This window comes from Xenopus tropicalis, chromosome 1, assembly GCF_000004195.4.
Source record: "Xenopus tropicalis strain Nigerian chromosome 1, UCB_Xtro_10.0, whole genome shotgun sequence".
Taxonomy (NCBI): Eukaryota; Metazoa; Chordata; class Amphibia; order Anura; family Pipidae; genus Xenopus; species Xenopus tropicalis.
Window position 1 is genome coordinate 208,375,079 of NC_030677.2, and position 23,400 is coordinate 208,398,478.

The 23,400-nt window shown below is 44.3% G+C and overlaps 1 protein-coding gene across 1 annotated transcript in view; it reads right to left on the reverse strand.

The window, feature by feature from the left end:
- pik3c3 (phosphatidylinositol 3-kinase catalytic subunit type 3) overlaps window positions 1-22,889 on the reverse strand; it is a 129,401-nt gene extending 106,512 nt beyond the window's left edge. Inside the window, exons 1-5 of the mRNA XM_031894940.1 lie at window positions 22,715-22,889; window positions 17,777-17,965; window positions 15,724-15,867; window positions 13,419-13,548; window positions 1,089-1,175 (exon numbers count right to left, since the gene is read on the reverse strand). Of these exons, the coding sequence (XP_031750800.1) occupies window positions 1,089-1,175; window positions 13,419-13,548; window positions 15,724-15,867; window positions 17,777-17,965; window positions 22,715-22,782 (618 nt within the window). The 5' untranslated portion in view covers window positions 22,783-22,889. The remainder of the gene's footprint in view (window positions 1-1,088; window positions 1,176-13,418; window positions 13,549-15,723; window positions 15,868-17,776; window positions 17,966-22,714) is intronic.
- Window positions 22,890-23,400: the final 511 nt, after the last annotated feature.

Here is a 23,400-nt window from a genome sequence, read left to right on the forward strand (position 1 = left end):
ACCTTCCCTATATGGGGACCACTAGGAAACAGGGGGGTCCCTGACGCTGGGAGAATTCTGTATGTAGGGAGGTAGTGCTGGGTCCCTGCACTTACCCCCCTCCTGCTGCTGTTCCCTGTAGGGGAGCTGGCACTGAGACTTTGTGCTGTGAGCTGCTGCCTAGCAACAAGGTGAACAGCAAGCTCAGGGCTGCCGGAAGTTGCAAAGCAGCCTGGGAGAGGAAGCCAGAGGGAGGGGACAGAAAGTCCCAGAGCTCCAGAAGCTGCACGTGGGCTCAGAGAGAGGAGCTGCACAAAAAGAAGCTGGCCTTTGGAACAGGCTGGTACAGGGAAGGCAGACCCTGTAACTGGAGAGACAGAGATCCTGTGAGGAGTCCTGACTGGAGGAACAAACACCTGCAGGGGAATCCCATCTGAGTAGCTAAAGGGGCTAGTAGTCGCACTGCATGGCTGTGAGTGCTGGACTCGCCTGAAGATTCTGTGTGAATCACCCAAAGAGATCCCTGGAGTGAGTATCATTAAAGTGAAACTAATAAAGGAGCGCTTGAAGATTTAAAGTATATAAACTTGTCTTTTGGACTGAGCTAAAGGACTGTACATAGTTAGTGAGATAGCTTGCGCTGGCAAAGCTAGTTAGTAAGGCCCTTATTGCCACTTTGATAGGAGTGTTATGTGTATTAGTTTCCCCTTTATTTCAGATAAAAGTTATTTCGTTTATAAAGTACTGTGTGTGCATTATTATTGTTCCTAGTGGGGCCACCCGTAGGTGCACTCCCGGATCCCACTAGGTGGAGGCACTGCGCTAATAAGTACCAGGTACCCAGTCTCTCCCAATACCACTGCGGAGTGATTCAGGTTTGTCCCGTGCCATCAGGTAAGCGCCACACGTGGAGAGTAACACTGTCAAAAGTGCCCGAAACGGTGAGGATAGGGTTACATGTACTTTCAGAAACTCCAACTCTTCGGTTCCAGCCTGAATGAAGTGATCAGGGCCAACAGAAAGGTAAGGAAAAAACATAGAACCCTGTCTCATACGTGTATAATGTATGCACGGACAGCACTGCATGATGGAGAGGCCTTGCTACTCACCTCATTGATCATTTCAATCTCTCGAAAGGTTAATCTGTCCAGCCAATCAACTTTAACCATGTGACCTTGCCGGTGAGCCTTGGTAAGCTGTAAATACAAAAAGGATGGGAAGGATTAGAAATATCCCATTTGTGTTTTATATCAACTGGAAGGTTATTTGACTCTTATGAAAGAAGATGATATTTTTCTACCATATATATACCATATATACAGTGTCGCTAAAATAAGGACTGTGTGTTTCACATAGGATCCATGTCTACTGTGACTCTGTTATACAGATAGCTAGAATCTCAGCCATAAAGCAGGGCAGGACTGCTGCTTACAATGGGGGGGATCAGATAGGATCTGTGCCACTGTGACAGAATGCTCTGTTATACAGATAGCTAGAATCTCAGCCATAAAGCAGGGCAGGACTGCTGCTTACAATGGGGGGGATCAGATAGGATCTGTGCCACTGTGACAGAATGCACTGTTATACAGATAGCTAGAATCTCAGCCATAAAGCAGGGCAGGACTGCTGCTTACAATGGGGGGGATCAGATAGGATCTGTGCCACTGTGACAGAATGCTCTGTTATACAGATAGCTAGAATCTCAGCCATAAAGCAGGGCAGGACTGCTGCTTACAATGGGGGGATCAGATAGGATCTGTGCCACTGTGACAGAATGCTCTGTTATACAGATAGCTAGAATCTCAGCCATAAAGCAGGGCAGGACTGCTGCTTACAATGGGGGGATCAGATAGGATCTGTGCCACTGTGACAGAATGCTCTGTTATACAGATAGCTAGAATCTCAGCCATAAAGCAGGGCAGGACTGCTGCTTACAATGGGGGGGATCAGATAGGATCTGTGCCACTGTGACAGAATGCTCTGTTATACAGATAGCTAGAATCTCAGCCATAAAGCAGGGCAAAACTGCTGCTTACAATGGGGGGATCAGATAGGATCTCTGTCACTGTGACAGAATGCTCTGTTATACAGATAGCTAGAATCTCAGCCATAAAGCAGGGCAGCACTGCTGTTTTTGATTGGTATCTTCCCAAGTGTTCTGGTCCAGATTTCCAATCATTATCCCTACAACTAGTTAAACAGGTTGATGCAACATTCTAACCCATAATTATATACATAGGGCCTGATTCACTAAAGTGCGATAAAACGTGCGCTATTTATAGCGTGCGGTAAAAATTTTATCGCATCTTAATTTTCGCGACTTTTCACACGATTCACTATAAGCATACTTGCGCTATTTTACGCGCGATATTGCATGCGTTATTTAACTCGCGAAGACTATTTCAATGCGGTATTTGCTGGTACATGCGCTAAATTACGCGAATAGTCGCCGCATATGAATAGTAGCTTAGAAATAGTGTATAAAAATTTTTGCCGCATATAAAATGGTGTATATAAATATTAGCCACATATAAATGGAAGCATATAAATAGTAGCATATAAATGGTATCATATAAATGGTATCATATAAATAGTATCATATAAATAGTATCATATAAATAGTAGCATATAAATGGTATCATATAAATAGTAGCATATAAATGGTAGCATATAAATGGTAGCATATAAATGGTATCATATAAATAGTAGCATATAAATAGTAGCATTTAAATGGTAGCATATAAATAGTAGATGCTTATAAATAGTAGCATATAAATAGTAGCATTTAAATGGTAGCATATAAATAGTAGATGCTTATAAATAGTAGCCACTAGTGATGAGCAAATGTGTTCTGGTTTCTTTAGTGAAAAATTAGCAAATCTTTCGAAAGATCCACGAAACGGCAAAAATGTTGTGCGGGCAAAAAAATTGTTGCTGTGACTATTATTTTTTGACGCTCGTATAAATTTTTGGACGTGCGGTGAATTTTTGCGTGGCAAATTTTTTCATGCGTTTTGCCATTGGTGGATTGTTTTGCGAAACGCATGAAAAAATCCGCTGCGGAAAAATTCAACGCACGTCCAAAAATTCGCTGCGAATCCATGCCTGGCGAAACATTTCATCACTTGTAGCCAAATATAAATAGTCGCGCAAATGAACGCACGCCATGTTAGCCATACACGCCAATACTTGCAGAAAATGACTGTATTAAAAATGACCATTTCCCTGCAAACTGGCGGCTGCGTCACTCTGGGGGAAACACAGACTTGAATAAATAACACTGTAAGTCCATATTTTATTGCAAAAAGCTCATTTACTGTACTTTTCTATAATTACCGCCTGCCTGAAGTAGGTGTTAATTTTCGCATAGCCGAATGCGATATTTAGCGCGCCTAAGTTATAGTGAATCATGCGATCGTATTCTTTTCAGCGCGGAAATGAACACATGCGGTAAAACTAGCGCGAGAAATACCGCATGCGAAAATGGCGACTTATCGCACGCGATAATACTATGGTGAATTGCGCGCTAATTATCGCGACTTATTTAACGCAAAAAAGCGTGCGATAAATTTTATCGCACTTTAGTGAATCGAGCCCATAGTCTTTATGCCCCCAGAACTTGCCTCCAATTTAAAAATAAGCACCTGCTGAGGCTATTGGGAGCAACACCCAAGGGCTTCGAAGCAACATGTTCCTCACAAGCTACTGGTTGGGCCGAAATCACTGCTCTATTGTATTCAGTGAATAAGATAGGTATGTTGACCATGATGCCTATACTAGCCTACCCCCCATCGTCAAAGTGGTGAACCACCTTAAAGGTTCTTGTATTAACACTTTCTCTAGAAACTTCCACCAGTGGGTTCCACCTTGGACCTCATAGTCTCTCTCATTGGGGTCTGCATTGATTTTCCTTGTCCCGCCCCTTTGCTTTCCCCCTAAAAGTCCAATAAGGATTTGCTCTTCTGCACTTCTTACTTTCTTTCCCCTCCATGTTTGTGTTCTAGACTCTACTGCCCTCCTTTGTAAGATAATATCAGATTGCCTTTATGCTACACCCTAATTAAATGAAGAATTCCAGACGTCTTGCCCCTCTAGGGCACTTTCAGTTGGTCTTAATGCGTCGCTTAAAGAATTAATTGCACCAAAAAAAGCAGCGCCAACAGAGCGGAGAAGCTAAAACATCATTACAGTGATTGTGATGTTCTCTTTTTCTCAAATAAATTGCCATAAATAAATACATACAATGAATACAATGGGATGGCTTTGGAACAGATGGGCCGATTAATCAGATTTAGTACGGCTCTGTTCAAGATATAATTACATATAGTTACACAGTAAGTAGCTTGAATAGAAATGTAAATCCATCAAGTTTTGCCCTTCAAAAAAACCCTGAAGGCCATATGGAAGATAGTTCCATGCACCCACAAACAGAGGTGTTCCCTCTAAACAATTACAGTACTTCCATGTAACTGGAGGAGTCCCAAGCCGGACTTGGATTTCTTACTATTGAGTGCTATTCTGATACCTACTGGGAGCTGCTATCTTGCTCCCTTCCCATTGTTTTGCTGATCGGCTGCTGGGGGGGGGGGGGGGGGGGGATATCACTCCAACTTGCAGCGCAGCAGTAAAGTGTGCCTGAGTCTGAGGTTTCAGCCAGCGCTACACATTAGAACTGCTTTCAGCTAACCTATTGTTTGTCCTACTCCCATGTAACTGGAGGAGTCCCAAGCCGGACTTGGATTTCTTACTATTGAGTGCTATTCTGATACCTACTGGGAGCTGCTATCTTGCTCCCTTCCCATTGTTCTGCTGATCGGCTGCTGGGGGTGAGGGGGGGGGGGATATCACTCCAACTTGCAGCGCAGCAGTAAAGTGTGCCTGAGTCTGAGCTTTCAGAAGGAGCCAGCGCTACACATTAGAACTGCTTTCAGCTAACCTATTGTTTCTCCTACTCCCATATAACTGGAGGAGTCCCAAGCCGGACTTGGATTTCTTACTATTGAGTGCTATTCTGATACCTACTGGGAGCTGCTATCTTACTCCCTTCCTATTGTTCTGCTGATCGGCTGCTGGGGGGGGGGGGGGATATCACTCCAACTTGCAGCGCAGCAGTAAAGTGAGACTGAAGTTTATCAGAGCTGTGGCACCGTGGGAAATGAAGAATATGGCTAGCCCCATGGGAAAAACAGATTGCAATGCAGGAGCTCTATTAACTGATGAGTTTTGAAAAAAAAAAAAAAAAGTGGTCATAAAAGATATGGCAAAGATGGTAAATTCACTTAAAATAAAAAAGAGAATATTTCTACTAAAAGACTAGTAAAATGCAAGGCATAGAATTACATTTTCTTTTATTGTAAAAAAATGTTGGGGAAAAGGGCAGGAGGGAATAAAATAAATATAAGCAAAAAATCATAAATGTGTAAGGCAGGGTGGCATAAATCACGGTGATATAATAGGCATTAATGTACAGGTATGGGACCTGTTATCCAGAATGCTTGGGACCTGGGGTTTTCTGGAAAAGGGGTGTTTCCGTAATTCGGATCTCCTACCTTAAGTCTGCTAAAAAATATTTAAACAGTAATTAAACCCAATAAGATTGTTCTGCCCCCAATAAGGGGTAATTATATCTTAGTTGGGATCAAGTACAGGTACTGTTTTATTATTACAGAGAAAAGGGAATCATTTAACCATTAAATAAACCCAATAGGGCTGTTCTGCCCCAATAAGGGGTAATTATATCTTAGTTGGGATCAAGTACGTGTACTGTTTTATTATTACAGAGAAAAGGGAATCATTTAACCATTAAATAAACCCAATAGGGCTGTTCTGCCCCAATAAGGGGTAATTATATCTTAGTTGGGATCAAGTACGTGTACTGTTTTATTATTACAGAGAAAAGGGAATCATTTAACCATTAAATAAACCCAATAGGGCTGTTCTGCCCCCAATAAGGGGTAATTATATCTTAGTTGGGATCAAGTACAGGTACTGTTTTATTATTACAGAGAAAAGGGAATCATTTAACCATTAAATAAACCCAATAGGGCTGTTCTGCCCCCAATAAGGGGTAATTATATCTTAGTTGGGATCAAGTACAGGTACTGTTTTATTATTACAGAGAAAAGGGAATCATTTAACCATGAAATAAACCCAATAGGGCTGTTCTGCCCCAATAAGGGGTAATTATATCTTAGTTGGGATCAAGTACAGGTACTGTTTTATTATTACAGAGAAAAGGGAATCATTTAACCATGAAATAAACCCAATAGGGCTGTTCTGCCCCAATAAGGGGTAATTATATCTTAGTTGGGATCAAGTACAGGTACTGTTTTATTATTACAGAGAAAAAGGAAATCATTTAACTATGAAAGTAATCCTAATCCGGCTTGGGACTCCTCCAGTAACCTGTGCCTTTTCTCCTTTTTTCCAGCTTGAATGGCTGCCCCCGGGGCTACACAGCGGGGTATTTATATAAACTATAGTAGGGTTTCTGTAGCAAACACCCCAGCTGTACCAGTGCAGGAATGGCTGCCCCCGGGGCTACACAGCGGGGTATTTATATAAACTATAGTAGGGTTTCTGTAGCAAACACCCCACCTGTACCAGTGCAGGAATGGCTGCCCCCGGGGCTACACAGCGGGGTATTTATATAAACTATAGTAGGGTTTCTGTAGCAAACACCCCAGCTGTACCGGTGCAGGAACGGCTGCCCCCGGGGCTACACAGCGGGGTATTTATATAAACTATAGTAGGGTTTCTGTAGCAAACACCCCAGCTGTACCGGTGCAGGAACGGCTGCCCCCGGGGCTACACAGCGGGGTATTTATATAAACTATAGTAGGGTTTCTGTAGCAAACACCCCACCTGTACCAGTGCAGGAACGGCTGCCCCCGGGGCTACACAGCGGGGTATTTATATAAACTATAGTAGGGTTTCTGTAGCAAACACCCCAGCTGTACCAGTGCAGGAATGGCTGCCCCCGGGGCTACACAGCGGGGTATTTATATAAACTATAGTAGGGTTTCTGTAGCAAACACCCCAGCTGTACCAGTGCAGGAATGGCTGCCCCCGGGGCTACACAGCGGGGTATTTATATAAACTATAGTAAGGTTTCTGTAGCAAACACCCCAGTAGGAGAGGACAAAAGATGGACTCCAGTGAGAAATGGGTTGGTGAATGGGTTAAGTAGAATAGAGGGAGCCTCAGAGGATGCCTAGCTGGGTGTCTGGGTGGGAGAAGAAATGACAAACTAAGCAGCCAGCAAATCACTGGCAAATAATAACATCCCTTCGCACACTCATATGGCAAGGACAACCTATCATATCCCCCGAGAGAATAGTGTGTGGAGAGTGTGTAAGTGAAGCCAATGTCTGGGCAACAGCAAACAAACACAACAAGTCTGGCACCAGTAAGAACATGCCGTCAAACGGACATCTCGCCATTAAAAAGCCAAACCACGGCACTCGGTAAGGTAAGCTGTATAAGTGCATTTTAGAACTTGAAGCAGGCAGCCCGTAGAAGCACCCAGTGATGGGGCCACACATGCAGTGGGTAGGGCTGAGGCTTTGTACATACCTCCTCCATTCTCTCCGTGTTGGGTCCCTGTGTTAAAAACAGTTTATTAATGGATGAGCAAAATATAACAAAGATCATCAAACCGTCACGGCGGCATCAGTTCAAAGTGGCCCTCCTCAGCAACAACAAAGGTCAATCTCAGTTAGGGACCTATATCTATATCTACTAGAGTCTGAGAACTTCTACTGACAACTCATTGCATCTAGATACACAGCTTATGGCTACTCCAGTTATATCTACATAACATAAAAATGGAGTAAGAAGACCATCCTGAAGTAGTACGGCATAGAACGAACTTTACCAGGCATTGTCACCACCATAAAAACCTGTTTGCTTGGGGGAATGTTGAGCAGAGAACAGCAACACGCTTGGACAATAACATTTTTTCTTCATTGTGAAGCTCTCTCCATTTCCTAACCTATCGAGCCAAAGAGAACCTATTGAGCCAAAGAGAATGAACAATTCTCTTCACTTCATCTGCTGATGGACCTTGGACTGGTCAAGGTGGTACACTTATCCGGAAACCCGTTTTTCAGAAAGTTCAGAATTACGAAAAGGCCATCTCCCATAGACTCCATTATAAGCAAATCATTTTAATTTTTAAAAATTATTTCCTTTTTCTCTGTAATAATAAAACAGTACCTGTACTTGATCCCAACTAAGATATAATTACCCCTTATTGGGGCAGAACAGCCCTATTGGGTTTATTTCATGGTTAAATGATTCCCTTTTCTCTGTAATAATAAAACAGTACCTGTACTTGATCCCAACTAAGATATAATTACCCCTTATTGGGGGCAGAACAGCCCTATTGGGTTTATTTAATGGTTAAATGATTCCCTTTTCTCTGTAATAATAAAACAGTACCTGTACTTGATCCCAACTAAGATATAATTACCCCTTATTGGGGGCAGAACAGCCCTATTGGGTTTATTTAATGGTTAAATGATTCCCTTTTCTCTGTAATAATAAAACAGTTCCTGTACTTGATCCCAACTAAGATATAATTACCCCTTATTGGGGGCAGAACAGCCCTATTGGGTTTATTTCATGGTTAAATGATTCCCTTTTCTCTGTAATAATAAAACAGTACCTGTACTTGATCCCAACTAAGATATAATTACCCCTTATTGGGGCAGAACAGCCCTATTGGGTTTATTTCATGGTTAAATGATTCCCTTTTCTCTGTAATAATAAAACAGTACCTGTACTTGATCCCAACTAAGATATAATTACCCCTTATTGGGGCAGAACAGCCCTATTGGGTTTTTTTAATGGTTAAATGATTCCCTTTTCTCTGTAATAATAAAACAGTACCTGTACTTGATCCCAACTAAGATATAATTACCCCTTATTGGGGGCAGAATAAGCCTATTTGGTTTATTTTATGGTTAAATGATTTTTAGTAGACTTAAGTTATGGAGATCCAAATAAAATAAGCCTTAGTACAAAAGTCATGAGTAAAGAACAGTTAATAACTGGCATTTGGTCAACCATGACCATAGTTGGTTCCTTCCTCTGGCTAAAAAAAAAACACACATAAGGGAATACAAGTGCAAAGTTACCAAGACGTCCTAACACATACTAAAAAATTCATGTTGTAGGGTTCATCCCCTATGCTAAAAATGGGACACAGGAGGTTCCATAAATCTCAAAAAATTTGTATCCAATGGAAAAGTAAAGAATTACATGCCCCCATACTGGCCAAAACCAGCTAGCCACACAAAGGGTTTCATTCCACTCAATCCCCAGCCCTCGGTGGCATTAAATCTTTTCAGGGAACCCATTGGCCATAAAGAGGAGCTTTAATTAGGTTTTTTCTCTAATGCGAAGGTGAGCTGGCCTTATAAAAAGGCTGTTATTGCACGGAAACAAAGTCTGTCTTTATTGATATAATAAATCAGCAGCAGAGTCGTCGGACGTATTTATAGCCTCCACCAGCCCCATCTGTCTCTTTGTTCTTCCAAAACACTAACGTCTCCAAAATAGATGCACGGAGGCAACGGCAAAGCAAAAATAATCGTTACAAGCAAAGAACAGAGCGATAGGAACACTGCAGTGTTACAGCAACATGGCGGCGGGGCTGGAAGCTAGCGATCCCCCCCCAACTATTGTAATGGGTTCATAACTGGATAATTCAGTACATGTATGGAACCCACTATCCAGAATGCTCAGGACCTGGGGTTTTCCAGATAAGGGGTCTTTCTGTAATTTGGATCTCCATAACTTATGTCTGCTAAAAATCATTTAAATATTAAATAAACCCAATAGGGCTGTTCTGCCCCCAATAAGGGGTAATTATATCTTAGTTGGGATCAAGTACAGGTACTGTTTTATTATTACAGAGAAAAGGGAATCATTTAACCATGAAATAAACCCAATAGGGCTGTTCTGCCCCCAATAAGGGGTAATTATATCTTAGTTGGGATCAAGTACAGGTACTGTTTTATTATTACAGAGAAAAGGGAATCATTTAACCATTAAATAAACCCAATAGGGCTGTTCTGCCCCCAATAAGGGGTAATTATATCTTAGTTGGGATCAAGTGCAGGTACTGTTTTATTATTACAGAGAAAAGGGAATCATTTAACCATTAAATAAACCCAATAGGGCTGTTCTGCCCCAATAAGGGGTAATTATATCTTAGTTGGGATCAAGTACAGGTACTGTTTTATTATTACAGAGAAAAGGGAATCATTTAACCATGAAATAAACCCAATAGGGCTGTTCTGCCCCCAATAAGGGGTAATTATATCTTAGTTGGGATCAAGTACAGGTACTGTTTTATTATTACAGAGAAAAGGGAATCATTTAACCATGAAATAAACCCAATAGGGCTGTTCTGCCCCCAATAAGGGGTAATTATATCTTAGTTGGGATCAAGTACAGGTACTGTTTTATTATTACAGAGAAAAGGGAATCATTTAACCATGAAATAAACCCAATAGGGCTGTTCTGCCCCAATAAGGGGTAATTATATCTTAGTTGGGATCAAGTACAGGTACTGTTTTATTATTACAGAGAAAAGGGAATCATTTAACCATGAAATAAACCCAATAGGGCTGTTCTGCCCCCAATAAGGGGTAATTATATCTTAGTTGGGATCAAGTACAGGTACTGTTTTATTATTACAGAGAAAAGGGAATCATTTAACCATTAAATAAACCCAATAGGACTGTTCTGCCCCAATAAGGGGTAATTATATCTTAGTTGGGATCAAGTACAGGTACTGTTTTATTATTACAGAGAAAAGGAAATTGTGTTGAAAAATTAGAATTATTTGCTTATAATGGAGTCTATGGCAGATGGCCTTTCTGTAATTCGGGACTTTCTGGATAATGGGTTTCCGGATAAGGGGTCCAATACCTGTACTTTGTAAAGGAATTATCTAAAAGGGAGTTATATGGTTCTACCTTCTTGTCAGGGAAATACAAAACGAGTATATTCTCTCTGGCTCAGGGATCCTTTTGGCCTTTCAATAGATCAGATACCCCCAGCCGGTGGCCGCGCTGCCACTAGAAGTTTCAATAGAATTTTTTTGGAATAAGTCGCGTATCTAAGAACACGCAAGAAAATTACTTTGATAAAGATCCCGTCCCTGTGCCTCCCACCTGTGGCAGCCGTGTAACGCCGTTCCTTAGCCAATGGAGTATGACCGCGCTATCAGAGAGAACATAATTCATTTTCGGATGATGAATTCTCTGGTCAAGGATGTAGACAAAAATGCTCACCCTGTGCCTCGAGATAATGAAAGATTCCTAGCCTCGAGTTTGATTGCATCATTAACGCATTCAGAAGGAAATGGAAAATTCTAAACGTATAAAGAAGCGAGAAAGTGATGAGGCCGGTTCTGAGGCATACGGACGCAATTAATAGGAAAAATGTATAATTATATCCTACCCTGAAGGCTTCCCTTCTGCCTTCTCCTCAGCTCTTCCCATAAAACTTATATAGGCACATACCAATGGCGGCTTATACCCCGTCTAAATACCCATTACTGATGTATAGGATACAAAGTAAATCACATAGTACCAGGTGCAGACAGTATTTTTTTTTTAAAGGGGAAATAAGCCAATAGTTGATATTTATGTGACAAATGACTGCGATGCTTGAGGATCAAAATTTATTATCTAAGAGCACCGGCCCATACTGACTTCCATGTAACCCATGAACCGTTCCTGGTCGTTAATTGATCCATCGACACAGAATTAAGAGTCATTAATTGTATATTATTGATTCTTTTTAAACAAGCGTATTAAGCAAAGACCAATAAACGATAACAGGTTATGTGGAAGGGTAGATAATTCAAGCTTATGATATAGATGTTTCCTAACGCATTTCACAAGGCTAAAATAAAAGAAACAATGTTGATGAGTAAAGGGGTGAAACAGAGGCAGTGATAGCTGGATTATTAAAGGGGATGTAAACCCAACCATAACGCTGCCCCACGGCGCCCCCTAGTTTTGCTATAGAAGTTGCCAGAAAACGTAATCATAGAAGCAAGGAAATTCACCAATGAGAATTCTACTGACCAAAAATCTGATTATAAGTGCAAGAGAAGTGACCAATGAGAATGCTGATTCCCAGCACTGTGTCGGCCATCTTGCTGGTACCTTACATATAGAGATAATGATGTAATTTTCCCGTCATTATATGGCACAGGAATCAGACATGGGGATAAAGGGACAGACTTGTTCAGTGCTGGGAAACTGTGCTTATTGCTCATGTATTAATGCCCACAAGATATTTGTAGGGCCCTCTGAGTATTAAAGAAACACATTCAAACCCCCTAAGCATGTTGTCCATGTCTGTTTTGATATAATGTAGTTCTTTCGCTCTGCTGCTTTCCAAGTCCCGCCCCCATGGAAGCCATGTTCCAATACCTTGCTCTGATGAGATCTAAGAAGATAAAAACTGGCTGCCTGGCAGTTTGGATATATGGCTCTGAACTCTTAGGCTGTATCTGTGCTATTAAACCAACTGATCTGGATGCATGGTTGGCCACAGGGATATTAAGGAGTCATGTGCATGTCTCCGCCTATAATGCCATAAATGACGGTCAAGGCCTTTTAGTTTTGGTTAAAAGGCAATGCTGTGTGTGTAGTATAAGGCATGTGAATACCTTCTGTTTGAGAAGGCTCTCTGTGATTGTCATGCATTGGAGATGGGCTCTTGGGCTCCCTTTTTGTCCCTCTCTCCCTAATAAATATAGTTCTTCTCTTCGATATAATGTATTCAACTACAGAATTTTGACTGCATTATGGCACAGAGTTATTGCCCAATGTTCTGTAACCTAGCTATTCGGGGTGGGTCACACTCCCTTAGATCAGTGATCCCCAACCAGTGGCTCGGGGGCAACATGTTGCTCCCAAACCCCTTGGATGTTGCCCCCAGTGACCTCAAAGCAGGTGCTTATTTTTGAATTCCTGACTTGGAAGCACATTTTGGTTGCATAAAACGAAGGGTACTGCCAAACAGAGCCTCCTGTAGGCTGCCAGTCCATATAGGGGCTACCTAATAGCCAATCACAGCCCTTATTTGGCACCCCCAGGTACATTTTTCATGCTTGTGTTGCTCCCCAACTCCTTTGAATGTGGTTCATGGGTAAAGAAGGTTGGGGATCTCTGCCTTAGATGCTCAGTCCCTCCTGCCATAACATAACCAATATACTGCCAGCCATGCATGTTCCCCACTGGGGTAACTACAGGGTTTGGGGGAGCTTTGAAGAATGAGCCAAGCACCTTGGCAGGTTGGTAGAGCTGCCCTACGGGTAGGTACATGCAGTACATCACAGATTACTTGAGGTCTTTACTTGGTAATAGACAGAGCTTCTTCCCTGCCCAACACCAATGAAGTCATGTTACCTTAGCCAATCTGCTCATTTGGTCTTCAGAGGCAGAGCTGCTCGTTCTACCGGGAGTTTTAGTCGGCTCGGACCCATCCGCTTCGATATTGGGCCACACCTTAAGGTCGTGCATTCCTTGGCGGAACATTCTGTAATTCAAAAAGTAGAGACATGTCAGGCTGTATGGGTTTCATTTAAAGCATGGATCCCCAAGCTTTCTTACTCGTGAGCCACAGTCAAATGTAAAAAGACTTGGAGAGCAACACAAGCACCATAAACGTTCAAGGAGGAGCCAAATAAGGGCTGTGATTGGCTATTAGGGGCCTCTATGCACCCTATCAGCTTACAGGGGCTTTATTTAGTAGGAAATCTTGTTTTTATTCAACCAAAACTTGCCCCCAAGTCAGGAATTCAAAAATAACTCCCTGGTTTGGGGGCACTGAGAGCAACATCCAAGGGGTTGGGGAGCAACATGTTGCCCCTGAGCCGCTGGTTGGGGACCACTGCTTTAAAGGGACATTCAGACCTGGATTTGCACATCATTGGCATCACATTATAACCATCTAGGTACAGTGGTACTAAAGGGAAAGGTAAGTACAGGGGAACTAAAATGTGTTAAAGAGCCCCACACAACACAGAAACCCCTAATATACCTATCGCTGTAATCGGTTTCTTCAAAGTAGGAATAAATCCCATGTTTATATGCTGAAATCCAGCTGCAAAACAGTTCTTCTCTTTCTGCATCATTTGAAATCCTGGCAGGGGAGGAGGGACTAAAATATTGATGTTACAAATTTCAACAACTTCTCCACTAGTCAAGCACTAGTCCCGGTGATCCATTTCTCCTATTAGCCACACAGCACATGAAATGCTTTACAAACGGACTTGTGGGTATTGGATCCGACTTCATACAGGAGGCTTTATATTAAAGATGCCCCAAAGAGCAGCCGTACGTGTAACGCAGCATAGGGCCTGTGTGTGACTAGCCGAGCGCGCCCGGTGTCTCCCCCTAGCTCCCATATTGATTGCAGAATGAAAAATATTCGATTCCGCCTTCTCTATTAAATCCAGAACATTTTTTTTCCCTAGCAAAGTTGTCATCGGTAGAATAACTGGCTTTGTGGTAAGGCTGAAACACTTTTAGTATGTTGAATTTATTGCACATTTTATCAGTACAAGGAAAAAAGACAAGAATACAGAGCAGTGCAGAACTACTGCAATGCATTACTGGAAACTCATGTGTAACCCTCTTGGAAATGTTGTAAAAATCTTTTAAAGGTGTAAAAACCCTGTGATGTACCCCCTACTGTAATTGATAAGGATATTAGCAGTCTCAGGGGGGTTCTGTGCCCATATAAAGGCACAAGGCTGCAGGCTGAGTTATACAGGGAACTCTGAGTATCACTCATGTATTATAAGGGATAATGTACCCCCTACTGTAAATGATAAGGATATTAGCAGTCACTGAGGGGTTCTGTGCCCATATAAAGGCACAAGGCTGCAGGCTGAGTTATACAGGGAACTCTGAGTATCACTCATGTATTATAAGGGATAATGTACCCCCTACTGTAAATGATAAGGATATTAGCAGTCACTGAGGGGTTCTGTGCCCCCCATATAAAGGCACAAGGCTGAGTTATACAGGGAACTCTGAGTATCACTCATGTATTATAAGGGATAATGTACCCCCTACTGTAAATGATAAGGATATTAGCAGTCACTGAGGGGTTCTGTGCCCCCCATATAAAGGCACAAGGCTGCAGGCTGAGTTATACAGGGAACTCTGAGTATCACTCATGTATTATAAGGGATAATGTACCCCCTACTGTAAATGATAAGGATATTAGCAGTCACTGAGGGGTTCTGTGCCCATATAAAGGCACAAGGCTGCAGGCTGAGTTATACAGGGAACTATGAGTATCACTCATGTATTATAAGGGATAATGTACCCCCTACTGTAAATGATAAGGATATTAGCAGTCACTGAGGGGTTCTGTGCCCATATAAAGGCACAAGGCTGCAGGCTGAGTTATACAGGGAACTCTGAGTATCACTCATGTATTATAAGGGATAATGTACCCCCTACTGTAAATGATAAGGATATTAGCAGTCACTGAGGGGTTCTGTGCCCATATAAAGGTACAAGGCTGCAGGCTGAGTTATACAGGGAACTCTGAGTATCACTCATGTATTATAAGGGATAATGTACCCCCTACTGTAAATGATAAGGATATTAGCAGTCACTGAGGGGTTCTGTGCCCATATAAAGGCACAAGGCTGCAGGCTGAGTTATACAGGGAGCTCTGCATTTAAACAGAACTTACCCATATTTTCCAAATAAAGACACAGTGGTTCCACCAACTGGAATGGCTTTCCCGGGCCCATACACATCCCAGATGGTCAGAGCCACTTGGGCGCTTCTGGGCAAGTCCGCATACTTCACGGGGAGCTTCAGCCACTCATTCCAACTGTAAAATAACAAATGTGATTGTTAGAAAGAACCACGCGCTACACAGATTAAAACCCTTGACCAAAGAAAAACAAAAACCCTTATATATTATATATACCTTTATACCCATCAATAGGCCCAATTGGGCATGCCCTGTGTACCTGGCACCAAATAATCTATTTTGCTCTGGCCATTTATGCCTCTGTAGGGATGCACCGAATCCAGGATATTGTTTGTGATTCGGCCTCCACACTCTCCTGGCCGAACCGAATCCTAAAAATCCCGTGACTTTTTGTCATATGAAAATTATGATTCAGATTCGGTTCGGTATTTGCCCGGATCCTTTATGAAGGATTCGAGGGTTCTCCCAAATCCAAAAAAGTGGATTCGGTGCATCCATGGCCTCTTGCACCTTGAAGCCCCTTGTGTCTCACATTTAAAGGAAATGTAAACCCACCACAACAAAAATGTAATCACTGAACAGCCTCTTTTAAACACTTAAATACCAGCTACTCCAGTTGTTAAAGGGTTAATATTAAGGCTGCAGCATCACTTAGGATTCCTTTTCCTCCTCTATCCCACTCGGCCCCTCCCTTAGGAACTTACTTTGGCTCTTGGCTACTGAGCATGCTCAGTTCTTCTCAACTCAGGTTACCAAATACACCCTCCAGTCTAGCAACCAATGAGGAGATGGCACTGCTGGTTTCCATAGAAACTCTGCTCTGTATGTGCATTTGGTTGCAGAAACATGTTTTACTCCTAACCTGCTCTCCTGAGCTCGGCTTAACCATTACAGAGCTCAATCAAAGCATAACTTTTTAGCAAAGTTAGTTCTGCCTGTGTAAGCCCGCATTCTTTGTTGCATGAACTTTACAGAACACATGTGCTGTTTGCAAATGTAAATGTCTCTAAAGATGTGTGAGAGGGAAAATGGCTGCGAGGAGAAAGCTGCTCACAGAGCAATACTATTTTGGCTGCCGGGGTCAGTGACCCCCATTTGAAAGCTGCATAGAGTTAGAAGAAGACTGCAAAAAAAACAAAAAAAAAAAAAACTATAAAAATGAAGACCAATTGAAAAGTTGCTTAGAACTGGCCATTCCATAATATACTTAGGTGCTTATTCATTTTCGAGTTTGCGAATTCAAGTTTATTTATCTAAAATGAATTAACTCACATATCGAATGCTCCCTTATTTATTACTAACAAAAACCCCTTGGAATTAAAAACTAAATTAAACTGAATTAAAAATATCTTGGAATTTTCTAATTCTAAAAACACGTTACCTTCTATAGACACTTGCAAGCTTTTAGATGCAGAATTTTTACATTCGAGTTTTCGGGGTTTTGCATTTAAAGGGAAACTACACCCCCAGAATGAATACGTAACCAACAGACAGTTTATATCATATTAAGTGGCCTATTAAAGAATCTCCCCAAACTGGAATATATATATCAGTAAATATTGCCCTTTTACATCCTTTCCCTTGAGCCGCCATTTAGTGATGGGCTGTGTGCTCCCTCAGAGATCAGCTGACAGGAAGTGATGCAGCTCTAACTGTAACAGGAAGTAGTGTGGGAGCAAAAGGCAGAACTCTGCCCATTCATTGGCTGATGGGGCCTAGCATGTATGTGTGCCTTGGCTTGTTTGTGTGCACTGTGACTCCTATGATCCCAGGGGGCGGGGCTTAGTACTTAAAATGGCAGTCTCCTATTTAGGATTACCCAATGGCACATACTACTAAAAATAGAAAATGGTTTATTTAGATGAAGCAGGGTTTTACATATGAGCTGTTTATGCATTATATTTTTTATAGAGACCTACATTGTTTGGGGGGTATAGTTTCCCTTTAATAAATATCAGACATTTGAGTTTTCAAACCATAAGTTGAATTTGGCAGCACTGGGAGTACGACCCGAAGCCGCACTCACTTCCATCGGGTGCTGAAGGCCTTGTAGGAGGTTCTCACAGGGAGAGCGAGAGGTTTTCCTTCTGCAAACACCTGGCAGGTCACATAGAGATCGGAACAGGTTTCCTGATAGAGACCCGAGAACTTGAGCATTGGGTCTTCCAGCACAGCCTTGTAACTCTTCTGCTCCCTCTTCCCTTCCAGACTCCCTCTGTGGAGATACAAAGAGTCATTCAACCATGAGTTTAAGGTAACTTTTACAACAGGTATGGGATCCCTTATCTGGAAACCCCTTATCCAGAAAGTTCCGAAATATGGAAAGACCATCTCCCATAGACTCCATTATAAGCAAATAATTCTAATTTTTATAAATGATTCCCTTTTCTCTGTAATAATAAAACAGTACCTGTACTTGATCCCAACTAAGATATAATTACCCCTTATTGGGGCAGAACAGTCCTATTGGGTTTATTTCATGGTTAAATGATTCCCTTTTCTCTGTAATAATAAAACAGTACCTGTACTTGATCCCAACTAAGATATAATTACCCCTTATTGGGGGCAGAACAGCCCTATTGGGTTTATTTAATGGTTAAATGATTCCCTTTTCTCTGTAATAATAAAACAGTACCTGTACTTGATCCCAACTAAGATACAATTACCCCTTATTGGGGCAGAACAGCCCTATTGGGTTTATTTAATGGTTAAATGATTCCCTTTTCTCTGTAATAATAAAACAGTACCTGTACTTGATCCCAACTAAGATATAATTACCCCTTATTGGGGCAGAACAGTCCTATTGGGTTTATTTAATGGTTAAATGATTCCCTTTTCTCTGTAATAATAAAACAGTACCTGTACTTGATCCCAACTAAGATATAATTACCCCTTATTGGGGCAGAACAGCCCTATTGGGTTTATTTAATGGTTAAATGATTCCCTTTTCTCTGTAATAATAAAACAGTACCTGTACTTGATCCCAACTAAGATATAATTACCCCTTATTGGGGCAGAACAGCCCTATTGGGTTTATTTCATGGTTAAATGATTCCCTTTTCTCTGTAATAATAAAACAGTACCTGTACTTGATCCCAACTAAGATATAATTACCCCTTATTGGGGGCAGAACAGCCCTACTGGGTTTATTTCATGGTTAAATGATTCCCTTTTCTCTGTAATAATAAAACAGTACCTGTACTTGATCCCAACTAAGATATAATTACCCCTTATTGGGGGCAGAACAGCCCTATTGGGTTTATTTCATGGTTAAATGATTCCCTTTTCTCTGTAATAATAAAACAGTACCTGTACTTGATCCCAACTAAGATATAATTACCCCTTATTGGGGGCAGAACAGCCCTATTGGGTTTATTTCATGGTTAAATGATTTTTAGCAGACTTAAGTCTGGAAAGGATCAAAAGAAGGCGGCAAATAAGTAAAAAACTATGAAAAATAAAAAGTAAAGACCAATTGAAAAGTTACGAAGAATAGGCATCCTATAACATACCACTTTAACTACAGGGTGCAGCATGGCAGTTAATAGAGTGCCACAGATAGGGGCATACAGAAGCTAATGGGGTGCCACAGATAGGGGCATACAGAAGCTAATGGGGTGCCACAGATAGGGGCATACAGAAGCTAATGGGGTGCCACAGATAGGGGCATACAGAAGCTAATGGGGTGCCACAGATAGGGGCATACAGAAGCTAATGGGGTGCCACAGATAGGGCATACAGAAGCTAATGGGGTGCCACAGATACGGCCATACAGAAGCTAATGGGGTGCCACAGATAGGGGCATACAGAAGCTAATGGGGTGCCACAGATACGGCCATACAGAAGCTAATGGGGTGCCACAGATAGGGGCATACAGAAGCTAATGGGGTGCCACAGATACGGCCATACAGAAGCTAATGGGGTGCCACAGATAGGGGCATACAGAAGCTAATGGGGTGCCACAGATACGGCCATACAGAAGCTAATGGGGTGCCACAGATAGGGGCATACAGAAGCTAATGGGGGTGCCACAGATAGGGGCATACAGAAGCTAATGGGGTGCCACAGATAGGGGCATACAGAAGCTAATGGGGTGCCACAGATAGGGGCATACAGAAGCTAATGGGGTGCCACAGATACGGCCATACAGAAGCTAATGGGGTGCCACAGATAGGGGCATACAGAAGCTAATGGGGTGCCACAGATAGGGGCATACAGAAGCTAATGGGGTGCCACAGATAGGGGCATACAGAAGCTAATGGGGTGCCACAGATACGGCCATACAGAAGCTAATGGGGTGCCACAGATACGGCCATACAGAAGCTAATGGGGTGCCACAGATACGGCCATACAGAAGCTAATGGGGTGCATAATGAGATGATTGCGCTATACAATAGAGGTAATAGAGAGAACTGCTCTAAGTAATAGGGAAAATGAGGTTCAACAAAAATATAAGGGTACAATACAATGAATGAGCTGGCTAAATAAGATTGGCAGATACAGAATGGGGTGCAAAAGAAAGACTGTTGGGGTACAGAGATGCTAATGATTGTACAGGGTACAGGCACAGGGGTGCAATTAGGTGGGATAATTAGGGTGCGAGAGGATTGAGGCGTTACATTATACTGTATGGGGGGTAAGAAAGGCAGCAAGGGGCACTAGGTTATACAATAGCACTAATAGGGGTGTATCATGGAAAATGATGGGTGAAACTGATCAGGGCAGATGTTGGGGCGAGGGGGGATGGGATCAGGGCAGATGTTGGGGCGAGGGGGGATGGGATCAGGGCAGATGTTGGGGCGAGGGGAGGAATGGGATCAGGGCAGATGTTGGGGCGAGGGGGGATGGGATCAGGGCAGATGTTGGGGCGAGGGGAGGAATGGGATCAGGGCAGATGTTGGGGCGAGGGGAGGAATGGGATCAGGGCAGATGTTGGGGCGAGGGGAGGAATGGGATCAGGGCAGATGTTGGGGCGAGGGGAGGAATGGGATCAGGGCAGATGTTGGGGCGAGGGGGGGAATGGGATCAGGGCAGATGTTGGGGCGAGGGGGGGAATGGGATCAGGGCAGATGTTGGGGCGAGGGGAGGAATGGGATCAGGGCAGATGTTGGGGCGAGGGGGGATGGGATCAGGGCAGATGTTGGGGCGAGGGGGGATGGGATCAGGGCAGATGTTGGGGCGAGGGGAGGAATGGGATCAGGGCAGATGTTGGGGCGAGGGGAGGAATGGGATCAGGGCAGATGATGGGGCGAGGGGGGGAATGGGATCAGGGCAGATGTTGGGGCGAGGGGGGAATGGTATCAGGGCAGATGTTGGGGCGAGGGGAGGAATGGGATCAGGGCAGATGTTGGGGCGAGGGGGGAATGGGATCAGGGCAGATGTTGGGGCGAGGGGGGGAATGGGATCAGGGCAGATGTTGGGGCGAGGGGGGGAATGGGATCAGGGCAGATGTTGGGGCGAGGGGGGGAATGGGATCAGGGCAGATGTTGGGGCGAGGGGGGGATGGGATCAGGGCAGATGTTGGGGCGAGGGGAGGAATGGGATCAGGGCAGATGTTGGGGCGAGGGGGGAATGGGATCAGGGCAGATGTTGGGGCGAGGGGGGAATGGGATCAGGGCAGATGTTGGGGCGAGGGGGGAATGGGATCAGGGCAGATGTTGGGGCAAGGGGGGAATGGGATCAGGGCAGATGTTGGGGCGAGGGGGGAATGGGATCAGGGCAGATGTTGGGGCGAGGGGGGAATGGGATCAGGGCAGATGTTGGGGCGAGGGGGGAATGGGATCAGGGCAGATGTTGGGGCGAGGGGGGAATGGGATCAGGGCAGATGTTGGGGCGAGGGGGGAATGGGATCAGGTCAGATGTTGGGGCGAGGAGGAATGGGATCAGGGCAGATGTTGGGGCGAGGGGGGAATGGGATCAGGGCAGATGTTGGGGCGAGGGAGGGATCAGGGCAGATGTTGGGGCGAGGGAGGGATCAGGGCAGATGTTGGGGCGAGGGAGGGATCAGGGCAGATGTTGGGGCGAGGGAGGGATGGGATCAGGGCAGATGTTGGGGCGAGGGAGGGATGGGATCAGGGCAGATGTTGGGGCGAGGGGGGAATGGGATCAGGGCAGATGTTGGGGCGAGGGGGGAATGGGATCAGGGCAGATGTTGGGGCGAGGGAGGGATCAGGGCAGATGTTGGGGCGAGGGAGGGATGGGATCAGGGCAGATGTTGGGGCGAGGGAGGGATGGGATCAGGGCAGATGTTGGGGCGAGGGAGGGATGGGATCAGGGCAGATGTTGGGGCGAGGGAGGGATGGGATCAGGGCAGATGTTGGGGCGAGGGGGGATGGGATCAGGGCAGATGTTGGGGCGAGGCGAGGGGGGAATGGGATCAGGGCAGATGTTGGGGCGAGGGGGGAATGGGATCAGGGCAGATGTTGGGGCGAGGGGGGAATGGGATCAGGGCAGATGTTGGGGCGAGGGGGGAATGGGATCAGGGCAGATGTTGGGGCGAGGGGGGAATGGGATCAGGGCGAGGGGGGAATGGGATCAGGGCAGATGTTGGGGCGAGGGGGGAATGGGATCAGGGCAGATGTTGGGGCGAGGGGGGAATGGGATCAGGGCAGATGTTGGGGTGAGGGGGGGATGGGATCAGGGCAGATATTGGGGTGAGGGGGGGATGGGATCAGGGCAGATGTTGGGGTAAGGGAGGGATGGGATCAGGGCAGATGTTGGGGCGAGGGGGGAATGGGATCAGGGCAGATATTGGGGTGAGGGGGGGATGGGATCAGGGCAGATGTTGGGGTAAGGGGGGGATGGGATCAGGGCAGATATTGGGGTGAGGGATCGGGCAGATGTTGGGGTGAGGGATCGGGCAGATGTTGGGGTGAGGGGGGATGGGATCGGGCAGATATTGGGGTGAGGGATCGGGCAGAATAGGGGATGGGGGGAGGAATAGAATCTATAGGACAAGACTCACATTTTGAGGCGGACGCTGATATCCAGGTCACAGCTATACACATAGTAGAAGCGGTCGGACTCTCCCATAGTGAAAGTCACAGATCGGCACCGGCACAAAGAAGTATAAACAGCCTGGAGCCCGGTACGTCCCCGCAGAGCTCACCGATTGGCTCTTCCTACCGCTTCCGGGTCTATCATAGAAGAGCCAATCAGCGATCTGGAAAGTCATGTGCCGTTCTTAAGATCATATGACTGGCACCTGGGGCTCATAGAATGGGGAGGGAAAACGTAGCCATGTTGTGGCTGGCAGAGCGAGTATCTTGTATTACAAATGTGCTTGTGGGACTTATCGTTATAAAGGCCTTGCTTTTTTCTTCCCGATATCAGGGTGTCAGTTCTCTTTCAGTCTTATAGCGGTTGCCAAAAGCTCGTATTGAAGTGAAAATGAATAGACACGCCATACTATGATTGGCGCTTCAGAATAATGTGTTGCAGAGACGGCCATATTGTGGTTGGCAGTGTCATAATACTTCTCTAGTTTTAATTGACTAACGGGATGTGATGGCAAAGGGAAGCCTTTAAGAAGCTTTTGTGTAAAGCCAGTATCCCATTTGATAAAAAAAAGTCACATTATACCATATTGAGGGTGACAGTAAGCCCCCACATAACACAGCAAGGCTGTGAGGGCCCCTGGGCAGAGCAAAC